At 49.3% G+C, this 12,792-nt stretch overlaps 1 protein-coding gene across 2 annotated transcripts; it reads left to right on the forward strand.

Annotated features, from left to right (window-relative positions):
• Positions 1-887: 887 nt before the first annotated feature.
• TAC4 (tachykinin precursor 4) lies at positions 888-12,134 on the forward strand. Of its 2 annotated transcripts, none has more exons than XM_073235471.1 (4): positions 888-1,510; positions 4,031-4,124; positions 5,560-5,589; positions 6,535-12,134. In XM_073235471.1, the coding sequence occupies exons 1-4, from the start codon at positions 1,394-1,396 to the stop codon at positions 6,705-6,707; spliced, it is 414 nt and encodes a 137-aa protein (XP_073091572.1). In that variant the 5' UTR covers positions 888-1,393; the 3' UTR covers positions 6,708-12,134. The 2 variants fall into 2 exon arrangements, with proteins under 2 accessions (XP_073091572.1, XP_073091573.1); XM_073235472.1 differs by having other exon boundaries at positions 7,796-12,134.
• The last annotated feature ends 658 nt before the right edge of the window (positions 12,135-12,792 follow it).

The following is a 12,792-nucleotide window of genomic DNA, read 5'->3' on the forward strand; positions in this document are numbered from 1 at the left end:
AGATAGAAAAGGAGGTCCAGGCAGAAGCAACAGCCAGGTTCAGAGCATGGGACAGGGAGTCTCGGCCTGTCCTTGGAGTAGGTGGTACAGCCTGTCAGGGGTCAGGGAATGGCTGCGGGGCAGACCAGCAAGGTGCACATACCGTCCTCTCGCTCCCATCTCCATGCTGGCACATACCAAACGCAACATAGCTTATCTGCCAACCACAGGTTTCCTCTGCTGAACTGTGGGATGACATCTTACTCATCTTCTGGGGCCCAGTGCCTCACCCATTGTCAATGATAGTGATAGTAATAATAGGCAATGGATATTAAATATTTACCATCATGCACTGGGCTAAGTGCTCCAAATGCATGATCTTTTCTCATTCTCAAACAATTTTGAGAAATAAGTGCTATTATTAATCCCATTTACAGATGAGGATTCTGAGGTTTAGAGAGGTTAAGTAATGTGCCCCAGGTCACACAGCTATTTAGTGGTGGAGCTAGGATTGGAATTCAGCTGTGACTGCAGGGCTCTTGTTCTACACTGACAGATGGACAGATGGACGGATGGACAGAAAGGAGACAGGGAGGAACTAGTATGAGAAGGGAGCTTGAACTTCATGCAAGGGCACCCGTGGGGGGACCTTGGATGGCTGTAAGTGGGGAGAGAGAGGTCAGGTTAGGGCTGTAGAAGGATCACTTTGGCAGCAGTGGGAAGTAGTTTAGAACTGATGACACTTGAGCAGGAGGCCATTCTTCAGGCAAATCTCAATTCCTGCCTGTGAGGAGTCCCATTCCTTTAAAAGCTGTGTTGTTTCTCTTAGGGCAGTCATCCATTTCTATGCACATGCAGACTACAGATAGAGGGGAACGCTGAGGAAGGGGCCTCAGGCTAGCCAGGAAGGGTAGGCAAGTGGTAGAATACTAAGTTCTGGGGAGAAGCCTCTCTTTCAAGGGAGCAGAACACCCGGAAGGGAGAAGCCATACAGTCCCCTCCCCATGTCCAAGATGACAAGGGCCCCTGGGGTTTCCAGTCAGGAAGCTGGGAGCACCAGGCCGCACACATTGCCCCATTGTGCACCTGCCACCAGAGGGACCGCAGCCAAGGCAAGGCAGTGTTACAGCAGGGTGCTAAGCCCTGGGCTCAAGTGCTGGGGGCAGCAGTGTAAGAGATCTGGTCCCTCCTCTGAGCAGCTCCTGATATCATTAACCTTTCCAGCCAGAGAGGGAGGGGAGTCCCAGGAAATGGCTCTGGAGGTCAGATAAGCTTAAGAAGCAGGGTAGCTGGCAGGAGAGAGAGCAGGTGGAGCTTCCCCTTCCTACATGAAAGGAGCCAGAGAGAGGAAGGGCCTACTGGCGGTAGGCTGAGTGGGGCTCCCAGAGGGTCCCAGGACAGAATAGAGCTCACCATGCTACTCTGCCTCACCCTGCTTTTCCTGATGGGGCTGTCTGCATGTACTGTGGCAGGTGACCAGGAGCTGGCTCTTGGTGCTGAAACAGGGGCCTGGGTAACCGTGTCTCTGGAGGTAACTGTGGGGAGAGGGAAGGAATGATCCAGGGTGGAGGGGGCAGAATATGCGCAGGAGAGCAGATTGTAGACTGCAAGGCAGGTTGTCTGACTCCTTTTGGCGGTCAGGTTCAAGGCATGGCCCCTGACTGTCAGAGTGTGTGTGTGTATGTGTGTGTGATTTAACACTTATTTAACATATACTATGTTCTGGCACTAGTGATAAATGCTTCATAAATATTAACCCATTTAATCCTCATATCAACCTTGGGGAGGTGCCATTACTATCTCCACTTCACAGATAAGGAAACTGAGGTACAGAAAACTCAAGTAGTTTGTCCTTGGTTCCACATCTTCAACTGCACACGTTGCCTAAGGTCTGACTGTGTTTCTGCATGAGAGGGCATTTTCCAGAATTTCCTTTCAACGGAGTCAACTTGGGGCAGGATCACCCTTTTGTCTCACATTTAGAAACTCTTAATTCCTGATAAGTACTGGCTTGATTACAGTCTCTTCTAAGCTGACCTGAGTGCTGTCTCTGGGGAGAAATCCAAAATTCAGAGACACAGCATCTGTGCCCCACCGCATCCGATCCGGGAAACAAAGATCCTGACCCTGGGGAGCTCCCAGTGAGAGAGGGAGCAAGGCCGACGCCCATAGACAAACAGGGCCAGGACTCAGGGAAGGCTTCCCAGACGGCAGACAAGACTCAGCCTGGCTCCTCCCTGCCCTGGTGAGGACCCTGGGGCCACGGGAGGAGCCATTGAATGAACAGCCACTCGTGGATTTCCTTCCTTGTTTGTCTGAAGGAGGAAGCGTGTTGGGTTGAGAAGGTGCAGGATGGGGAGACCTGGGTTCAATTTTCAGCTTCTCCACTGACTGTGTGACCTTGGGAAGGTCTCTGGACATCAGTTTCCTCACTTGTGAAATGGGGGGAGAGAGATGATCCCGAAGGCTTTTTCAAGCTTTGACATGCTTTATGGAGTCTGTGCTGAACATCAGGGGAGCTGGTCCAGGCACAGGGAAGCTTCTAGGTGACAGGGAACTATGCAGCCACACAGGACACATCAGCATCAACTAGCACTGCTGGGCTTTCCACCCACAAGCACCTCATTCTGCCCCTAGGCCGGGGACTTATGTCCTTTCTACCTTCATTTAGCAGACCTCTGCTTCCCAAGATGCAGGGCTGGGGATACAGCAACCGTTGATAGGAGTGAGGTGACTCAAGGAATGGTGGCACCGTCAAGGATGGTCCCATCACCTCCCTAGCTCTTGGGGCTCCCTGCCTACAGTTCTCTCCGGAGCTGGGGGTTTGGCTTAAGTGGATAAGGCGGGCTCCAGGTGGGAGCAGAAGTCTCTCCTGCATGAAAGGGAATGAATGCCTCCTAACAGGCCCCCAGAAATCCGGTGGATGGCAGAAAGGTGAGTCTTTAATTCACAGTCATTCTCTTCAGCTTGCACTTGAAGGCTGCCTTTTACTAAAGCAAAGTGGTTTTCATGTGTTTTTCAGAAATGGGTCCTAATCTCCAAAAACTTTCCTGGTTCCTGGCCAGGCTTGGCAACTCCAGCCCAAGACTGTTGCCCCAGACATGGACATTCTGGAGAGGAGTCAGATTGGAAGTGACTAAATTAGTCCAAAGCTTATAAAACCACCCACTCCCAATCCCAAAGCTGGGACAAGATGAGCTGTGAGAGGCAAAGGGGTTTTCACTACACCCCAGCCAGATCCTTGCTGGTCCCAGGAGCTCTAGTGTTGCCCCTGGGGAAATTGGGGATGGAAGAGCCAGCCCCCAATTGAACCCCAGCTTCCAGCTTCCTGGCATGTGGCTTGCATTCTAGGGCTCTGTTTGCCTGTGTTCAGCCTTCCTGGAAAAGGAAACCCTCCTTCCCTATTCCCAGACGCAGAGAAAAGACCCCTCATTCAGCATTCTGTGTCCCACACATGAGGAGCTGTGTGCACCAGGCTCTGTGCCAGGTACTGGGGACACAGAGATGTGAAGCTGGTCTAATGAATATCACCCACTGTCATTCTCTCCACCTGCAAGCATCTCTCCCTCTCAGCAAGTCACTCAATCTCCAGGAGTCTGTTTCCCATCTGTAAAATGGAGATAAATCAGAGTCCCTACTTCATACGGTGGCTGTGAGGAGTAAATGAGATTATGACTGTAATGTTTGACCCTTTGAGTCAGATGACCTGGGTTCGAGTTCTGGCTCCACCTCCCATATCCTGGCTGGTGAGTGGGGACAAATTTTCTAATCTCTGTGCTTCAGTGTTTCCATCTGTAAAATGGTGACAGTAACAGTATTTAGTCCATGTGGTTTTGGTGAGGATTAAATGAGTTTATGTATGAAAGTGCTTAGAACAGTGCCAGGTGAAATGTTGATATTAATTACATTATGCATACTATTGGGTAAAACGTGCAAAAAAAAGCCAGTCCTGACACAGAGCAAGTGTCACTGGGGTTGTTAGTGCTCAGGCTACCCTCCCTGTGTCCTCGCCAACCTTTCCCCAAATCTAATGAACTCTCTGCCTCTCCAGGAAGGCGTCATCCCCAGCATTCAGCTCCAGCTTCAGGAGGTGAAGAGGGGCAAAGCAAGCCAGTTCTTTGGGCTGATGGGGAAGCAGGTAGGAGGTGAGTGACAAAGGAGAGAGATGCCCAGTGAGGAGCAGTTCTGAGTGGGTTGTTACACCAGGCAGAGGCCCTACCTTAAACCTGGCTAACGGACAGGGTATGTTACTCTAGTCTGGTAGGAGTCTCTTACCTGTGGATGACTTTGGAGGGTGGTGGAGCTAGAGATTGGCGTCTGATATGAGCAAACACAGGGGCCAAGGTTTCTAGTTGATTCTGTTTGGCTGAAATAGAACTGTTACAAGGAACCTGTTCCAGGCAACCAGTCCCTGAGGGCACTCTCAGTCGGCAGTCTTGTTCTGGGGGTACAAGAGAAAGTCTGGACGGTTTTCTCTTTCTTATTGTCAACATTACATATGTATTTTTAAGTGGTATTGGTGAGGGTATGAAGAAACTGGCACTTTTACACACTGACTATTCAGAGGACATGTTGGCAATATCCATCAAAGTTGGAAATATGCATACCTTTGGACAACCTCTCACCTCAGTAGAAATTCTATTTATATATGAGAGCTGAGATATTTGTACCAGAGTGTTCACTGCCAACTTGTTTGCAATAGCAAGTTTGTAAATGACATAAAAACCATCAATAGGGGAATGGTCAAAATATATTAGGCATATCCATAGCCTTTGTGGCCATTAAAAAGGATGAGGCAGATCTCTGGAAAGTTATGGAAAAAATCTCCAAGATATTGGTTAAGTGGAAAAAGCAAGTTATATGACAGTATGTATGACAGGAGCCTACTTGTTTTAAAAAAAACTATACATTACACACATATATGTGCAAATGCATAGGGAAAGTTCTAGATAAATATCAAACTGTCAACAGTGGTTACATCTAGGATAGAGAATGGAGGCAAGGGAGTGAGTAAAAGCCTCTACATTACTTGACTCTTTTTGTGGTGGGCACGTATTCAAAGACTGCTTTTGAAATAAAAATAAATGCTTTTAAAAATACAGAAAATCAACTTGTGGCCAAATGCTTTGGCCTTAGTTTCCTCCCCTACAAAATGAGTTTTGAACTGGGCCATTTCAGAGTTCTCTTCCAAATCCAACAACCCATGAGGAGCAGGGCATGGGGTATAAGAGAAATAGTTATTGAGCACCTATTCTGCTCACATGTGATGGAACCTCTCAACCATGCTGCCTTTATCACCAGCAGGGAAACTAAGGTTCAGAGAGGTTAACACTTTACCAAGGATGCCCAGCTGGTGCCAGGTGGCAATGACTCCAAAGTGTGTACACTTTCCAGTACTCCGCACTGCCTCCTGCCAGGAGCAGCTCGGTGGCTCAGCCCCGCGGAGACAGGGAAGTGACTAGAGTTCCACTGAAGACCCACCAGAGGCATTGACCCCAAAGAGCCATGAACCCTTCCCAGCTCACCGAGCTCCCAGGGAAGCACTGCAGCCCTCATTCATTCTTTTTCTCCTTCCCCCAGGAATACCTCCTATCCAGCCAGAGAGAATGGGTAAGTGTTATCCAGACTGTCCCCTAGTTCCCTGGGAAGAGCCAAGCTGTCCTGGCCACTAACAAATCAGGAAGGTGAGGGGAGATGCCCTGGCTAGGCTGGTACTGCAGGGGGTGGAGCCAGCGTGGTTTGGCCATAGGCTAGGCTCCCCTGGTGCTTCCTTAGACAGGTGGTCTACGCATGCCTAGGGAGAAGTTAGTTCTGGGGTAAGGAGGAGACAGGATGAATCTAGTTCAGCCCCAGTTTCAAAATTACCTTGGGTCTAAAACCTAATCAATCTATTTCCCACCCTGCACTCAGAAGGATCTTAAAAGTGCATGTCTTTTAAGTGAAAGTACCCTGCTGAAAACCCTTTTGTGAAAGAGGGAAACAAAATCAAAAGACAGCAAACCGACCTTTACCCTCCAGCCTGTCAGTTCTCTCAGGCTCAAGTCCAATGACCTAAAGATTCCCCACATCCTCCAGGGTGCCCTCACTGGGTTGACTCCTAGCCCCAACTCTGCTTCCCTGGCCATCTGCCCTGCCCAGATGGAGCTTGTTTTCTTGGCTTGGGCATGATGTTCTCCTTGACACACTGCATTGCACTGCCCTGCTGGGTCACATGGGTGATACATAGGTGATGTCTCCAGAGTGGAAACCGCACCCACCATGGGCAGGTAGCAGGTCTGCCATCTCCTCTGTATCCTCAACACCCAGCCGTTTCTATTAGAGGTGCCTACTGGGCACTTGTGGAAGGAAGGGCAGAGGGGGTGGGGGTGGGGGAAATGGAGAAAGAGGAAAGAATTAATGAATCAGCGAATGAACAAACCAACCCATGGCTTTTCCTCAACCCCTAGGATGATTGCAAAATGACTCCATGTACAAGGCCCCAGCTCTGGCCCTTCGTGTTTCCCAAGAGCCTTCTTCTGTGGCATCCTCCCTTTCTTCTCTCTTTTCTGTCACCAGGGTATCAGCGAGGAAAAATGGTCTGGGACCTCCTGGGCAGGGGAGGCCCATCTACAGAGGGTAGGTTAAGAGCCTCTAGTGGGCTGGCAAAAGCAGCAGGAGAAGGTGACCGGACACTCCATAGTGGGGGTCAAGCAGTTGGACAGACAGAACAGGCTCCCCCAAGCCATTAGGCAGAGGCCTCATGGAAGAGAGCAGTCAAGGTGCAGAGAGGTGGTCCCTCTGTGATCCCAGTCTGACAGCCGCAGCTCTGAAGCCGCACACTCTGCTCCCTGCTCCGGGCCAGCTGAAGCCAGAGTGATGTGTGGTTTTACAGCCCCCAGAACATCCCCCTTATTCCCTAACACTGATCCTTACAAAGTCCTGCCTTTAGTCTTAAGATGTTTTCTGTCTTCATTAATTGTCAGTTACCCTGGGTAGAGTAACACCCTAAGCAGCTACCAGCTAACACTTTCTAGCAGGCGCCATAACCCCAAATGGGTCCCAGGGTACACTCAGTAAATGAACAGGCATGAAAGTAGGTAAGTAAATGAGGCCAGGGTGGGGGGTCAAAAGCTCAGTCGGCCAGCCTAAGAGAAAGGGCCATCCCAGCTGGTCAAAGATCCTGAGCTTGTTTGCCTTCTGGGATGTCTGACCTCTTCCACAAGAGCTGTACCCCCTAACTGGATCCCTCTCTAGTTTCCCTGGTAGAACCCACTCCTTCCAAAATAGATTTTGGGAATAAAGATGGCCAAGTCCTCTATTTTCCCTGGAGATTTTTTTCTAAGTGTTTGAGCCTTTCCATTTGAAGGGCCATGAAGTCACCCCAATACCAAACTGGAAATGAATCCCTCCATACAGTGTGGACAGGAACCTTAGAAGTTGTCATTTTTCAGGGATGGAAAGCAACTTGCCCAAAGTCACACCATGAGCTGGTAATACAGCCAGGACTAAAAGCTGTGTCTCCTATCCCCAGCACTTTCCATGTTCCTGTCCCCAGGGGAGCCTCAGGGATTCTGAATACTGGATTACCACTTCTCTTCCTTTACAGAGAGTAACTGAGGGTAGGTTCTTCCATGCTCTGCAGGCATTTACGATTGAATAATGGAAGATATGACATGGCAGATGGACATGTAATTTGATTGCCCTAGGTATCTACAGCCAGAAAAAACATGAGTCAGTTAGGAAAGGGAGGGCCTTGAATGACTAGGTAAGTCCTCTGGGGGTGGAGGAGCCAGACAAGACTCCCCTGACCATGGCCCTTATACAGAATTCTTCCCAGGCAGAGAGGATGAGGACCACGGGTCGGAGTGACAGCCCCCACCGCATGCTCCCCCAAGGATGAAGCCTCCTTTCTCCCCACCTGGACGTTACAGCTGACCAGCTGGCCACACCAGCTCTCCTCTCCATGTGTCTCCTGTGCTCAACATTGGCGCGTTCCACCAGGCCCTCACTGAACTCACTGGGGTTCCTCCCAGGCCCCTCAGTCTCAAGCAGTGGTCATGCCTAAGAGCACTGTTGGTACAGCTGTGAGCTGCAGTGACCTTGCTCTCCCTGGGCACTCAGCTCCCAGCTCACTGCAGAGCCCGAGCGAGCCTCACCTACTTCTCTATCTCCTGTGCCTGGAACACAGCAGGGGCTCAATAAACAAACACACAGTGAATGGTTTCTTCTCTGGTACAGGGGAGAGGGCAGGAATGGCCTGGCATGACATCAGGTGGGAAAACAGGCTTGGGACACAGGCAAGAGTAACAGTCTCAGCCTGAGAGCAGACACCCTCTCCCTACCCAGTCATGATTTCAAGGACCCAAATCCACTATCTTCTAACTTGGAGGTTTGCGTCCTAGGTCCTTCATCAATTCTTATGTGTTTAAGTGGCTCTTCAACCAACTGCTTTGCTTTTGGGACACAGGCAGCTGGTCATGCCCAGAGCACTGCTCTCTGAGCTGAGTGCCAGGACGAGCTCAAGGAGTAAGTCCCTACCTGCCCCCCACCATCGGGAAGCCCCGCCTTGTCTCTGCCCAGTGCTTTATAGACAGGTGGGGGCACAGAGGACCCCAGAATGCTTAGAAAGAGGCACACCAGCCAGAATGAAATCCCAGATGGCAAACCTATGTCATGAGCACAGAGGACCCAAACAAAGGAATGAGCTGGGAGTTGGCTCAGCAGTGGCGGATGGTTCCTCAATTCAGTAGGCTATGTAACATGTGGCTTCTCTGTGTCCCTCTCCAAACAGAAGGAAATAGGTTATAAGTTTTTGGTGTGTCTGATTCATTGGGGATGGCGTGGCTAGGCTGTTTAAAAGGAGGGGAAGGTGGCAGTGGGAGAGGACAGGCCTTCATCTACATCCTGGGAAAGGTTTTTGTGATAGCTGAGGCTGGATGGTGTCAGCACACCAGTAAGATTCTTGTTTGACCTGTAGTGAGTTTCTCTCCTAAGACTGATGGTTCACTGTGAGCCCTGCACAAACCTTAGGGCTCTTATGTCTTCACTCTCACACCTCTGTGTCCAGTGAGGACAGGAGGGGCAGATGGAGCAAGTCTTCTCCTGACACTACTGCAGATTTCCCCATTAATGTGATGCCCATTCTGCCCACTTCCAACCTCTAACCCACCAGGAACTCCTGGACCCTTCCCCACTGATCCCCGCCCCACAGTGCTGCGGTTACTGTGATAACCCAACTTAAAGGATCAGCAAAGACGACTGAAGATTTCATTCTTGTTTGAAGTTTGGTACATTGAAGAACAAAGTCACCAAATATTCAGTGGGTTTCCTCATGTGCTGGCACTTCGCTGGGACTAGAAGCCTAAAAGCATGTGCCTGGACTTTGTCCTTGAAGACCTAAGGGCTTTACAGGGGACCTGAGATGTAGTCTGTGTAAAGGCCACACCCCGCTCCAAACAATCCTTTCAAACCCGCTGTGTTCCCTCAAGCTTCTGGTTTCTGCACATGCCATTCTCTTCCCATCCTGGCGAATTCTAACTCAGAGGTCAGTGTCTCTGTAAAGCTTTCCCAAGTTCCTGGGAACTACCCCGTCACACCTTCATCCAAGTTCCCAAAGCGCCTGAACATTCTTCCATTACAGCACTTAATGTATGCTGTTATAATGAAGTTTATCCCCTTAATAGGGTTTCCCAAGTACACTGACCTTACCCTTATCTTTACCCAGGGACAACAATGGTACCCAGCACGTAAGAAGTCCTTGGAGGAGGTTTGGACGAAGGATTCATACTTCCTGTCCTCAGAGAGTCTGTCTCTAGAGAGCCATGAGGAAGCCAAACTTAATACAAATGACTGCAATAAATAACAGCAGCCACAGCTCACTGAACACGTACCCTGTGGTTCTCAAACTGAGTATATCCCAACACTGAGCTCCTCGCCATCGATGGCATCCCCACAAATGGCACCTCCATGTGTGCAGCCATGCAAACCAGAAGCCTGGGAATTGCCCTCTACTCCTTACTCCCCACATCTAATATATCCCTTGCTGTTGGTTCTTCCAAAATGCATCTCAAACTCATCTTCTTGTCACCATCCACCCTTGCCTGGAGGGCAGCGACCTCCTGAAAGACATCCTTGCCTCCTCCCATCTTACTGCCAGACCCATCCCCGTCCACTCTCCACGCACACAACAGCCTTTTTCCTCCTGGCCACAGATGTTTCCTAGGATAAATCTGACACTCTTGTCAGGCCTCCACAGCCCTGGGCTCTCTGGTCCTTCCATCCTAGCCGCCTTCCTGTCACCAGGCTTCTTCAGACCCTCACCAACACCGTGAGCCTGCCTGTCTTGGGCTCTGCACCCAGGCTCTGCACGCTGCCCCAGGAACTCCATGCCTCCGGGGGCCAACTCATCATTCATGTCCCAGGGTAAAGGTACTTCCTCAGACAGGGCTTCCTTGATAACCAAGCTCAGCTAGCTCCCTCCAGCTATGCTCACACACAGTGCCTTAGCAGCACTGATCACATTTGGAAATCATATGCATTTAATAGCTGTCTCTCTGGGACGTTGCAAGTTCTGCATCTTTTGTGTACAAATGAGTGTGTGTTTATCAGTCTCCTGAACAACTGACATTCACAATTATTCCTCTGCAGAGGAGGTGGTCACATGCTTGAAGTCACACAGGAAATGGCAGAGCCAGGACTTGAGCCAAGGTGCCTTTGCTCCAAACACACTCAACTCCCCTATTTACTTGGTCTATGCTGCACTCCTACAGACAAGTCTCAGGCAGAATTTTAAGACTTCACAAGAAATTCCTTTTTACCTGGACCATTTCAATAGGTAGGAAAGAAACTTCCAAGAGTCTGACCTTACCATGCCATCTCAAGAAACTAGAGGGCAAATAATTTTAGCAAATGTTACATCTTGTGTCTCCCTCTAAGCCCTGAGTGAAGTCACGGAACGTATTGATATTTAACTTAGATTTTTCCATGTTTGACTACTGTACCCTTTTTGTCTACACTAATTTTGTGTCAAATAGGACACACTTTGGGGAATATTGAAGTGGAGGCTTGCCTGGTAAACACAGGAAAAGGGGACAGAGATGCATGCAGCTGCATGTTGAGGCTCTGAGTAGGGGAATGATGGAAGCTTGTAGATTGTCACTTCATGGAAACATGAAAGCAGGATAACCATGAATGCAAACTTAAACCAACGAGCAACGGAAGCCACATGAATTCTTGAGCAGTAAGTGTTGAGCTATGTCTTGAGAGTCTATTCCTCACTTTTCCTGATGCACTTCTGTAAGGAGGTGGCTAAGAATTCTCAGGCCCAGCAGGGACCTCAGAAGCAATCTGACCAACAGCTGAGATCCTGGTTGACGGGCTCTGAAGGTGCCATTATGTGGAATATGAATAGTGCCCCCCTGGAGTCACACAAGGCAGTGGTCCTCCTCTGGGCACATCTGGATTCCAATTACAGGGAATCAGTTGATGGCACCTACAAGGCCAAATTGAATTCCGGCCCTTTCACTTGTCTTCTTTCACTGCCCACTGCTGTGTATCAAATAAGCCCCAAATAATGATTTCAGACAGCATTTCTCCTGATTCTCTAGGCTGGCAGGACTCAGCTGGATGTTTCTTTAGCTCCATGTGATGTCAGCAGGGGTCACTAGGAGGCTGCATTTGGCCGGGAGGATGGGACCTATCAGCTGCCACATCTCAGCTCCCCTAGTATCTCACATGCTTCCTCGCTATTTGGTTCAGCTCGTTTCTGGTTTGGAAACATGTCAGCTGGTTTCCAAGAGCAAAAGTGGAAGCTACCAGAATATCACTTCTGCCCATATTCATTTGGTCAAAACAAGTCAAAAGCCCAGACCAAAAACCCAAGGGGGAGAAATAGATCTCTTATTGGAAAGAGCAGCACACACGAGATGGAAGAAATGTTGGTGGCTATCTCTGGAGGTGATCTACCACACTTCTTTTTTGAGATAAGCATGTAGAGGCTTCTAATGACTTTGGACTCTAGTAAATATAAGATGAGCTGTTTCCAGAAACAAACACCCAGTTAACTCTGGCTTCTTGGAATGAACATGACTTGTCAAGGATAAAGGTGTTTGTATCTCAGAGAACATCTGGGAAGAGCAATGGAGCCAAGGTTGTGCAAGAGCACAGGTCATTTTCTCCATTCTTGGGCACAAATAAACAAAGCCCCAAACCCCAGAACAGTGGCAGCGTGACCTGCATCTACAGTTATTGTGTAATACACGGGGATAAGCTGGTATTTCGGCGCCCAGGACATCCTCCACCACACGGCAGTCCTTTCGTTTCCTTCTTAGTGCCATTCATTGGCATTCTGTTGAAAACACCACAGAGGAAGTGGGCAATTATACTGTTCCCATCAGCAGGAAACAGTCTGGAAGAGGCAGTCATACAAGTCTGCAGCACAAAGTACTAGGGCAAAACCAGTGGAGGTCCAATTCTGTAATTCCATGAGCCCAGTGAATCGCAAAAGGTAGTATATAGAATTCTTAGCATACATTACATTTTAGCAAAGGAGTTTCCACTTTATCCTCATAACATGCAAAACCCTGTGCGGCATTTTGTATGTGTTCACCTGTGAGGCCAGGAGGAAAACTAACGCTGAGAGTCACAGGGAGCCAGGCCTTCTTCCTCTGTTGTTTTACCACACTTCTGGGGGCCTGGCCTTTGAGTCTGCATGCACACTAGCTTAGAGCCTTGGGGTGAGTGTGGGCAGGCAGAGGCAGATTCCTGCCTTCTCTTTGGAGCTCTCAAACCAGCCTCATAACTCCAGTCAAGGAATGGACTTCAAAGGCTCAATTT

Source organism: Manis javanica, chromosome 4 (genome assembly GCF_040802235.1).
Source record: "Manis javanica isolate MJ-LG chromosome 4, MJ_LKY, whole genome shotgun sequence".
NCBI lineage: Eukaryota > Metazoa > Chordata > Mammalia > Pholidota > Manidae > Manis > Manis javanica.

Coding starts and splice junctions, on each gene's coding strand:
- TAC4 (XM_073235471.1), top strand. CDS start 1,394: ATGCTACTCTGCCTCACCCTGCTTTTCCTGATGGGGCTGTCTGCATGT. Junction 4,125..5,559: donor GATGGGGAAGCAGGTAGGAG/GTGAGTGACAAA, acceptor TCCTTCCCCCAG/GAATACCTCCTATCCAGCCA. Junction 5,590..6,534: donor TATCCAGCCAGAGAGAATGG/GTAAGTGTTATC, acceptor TTCTGTCACCAG/GGTATCAGCGAGGAAAAATG.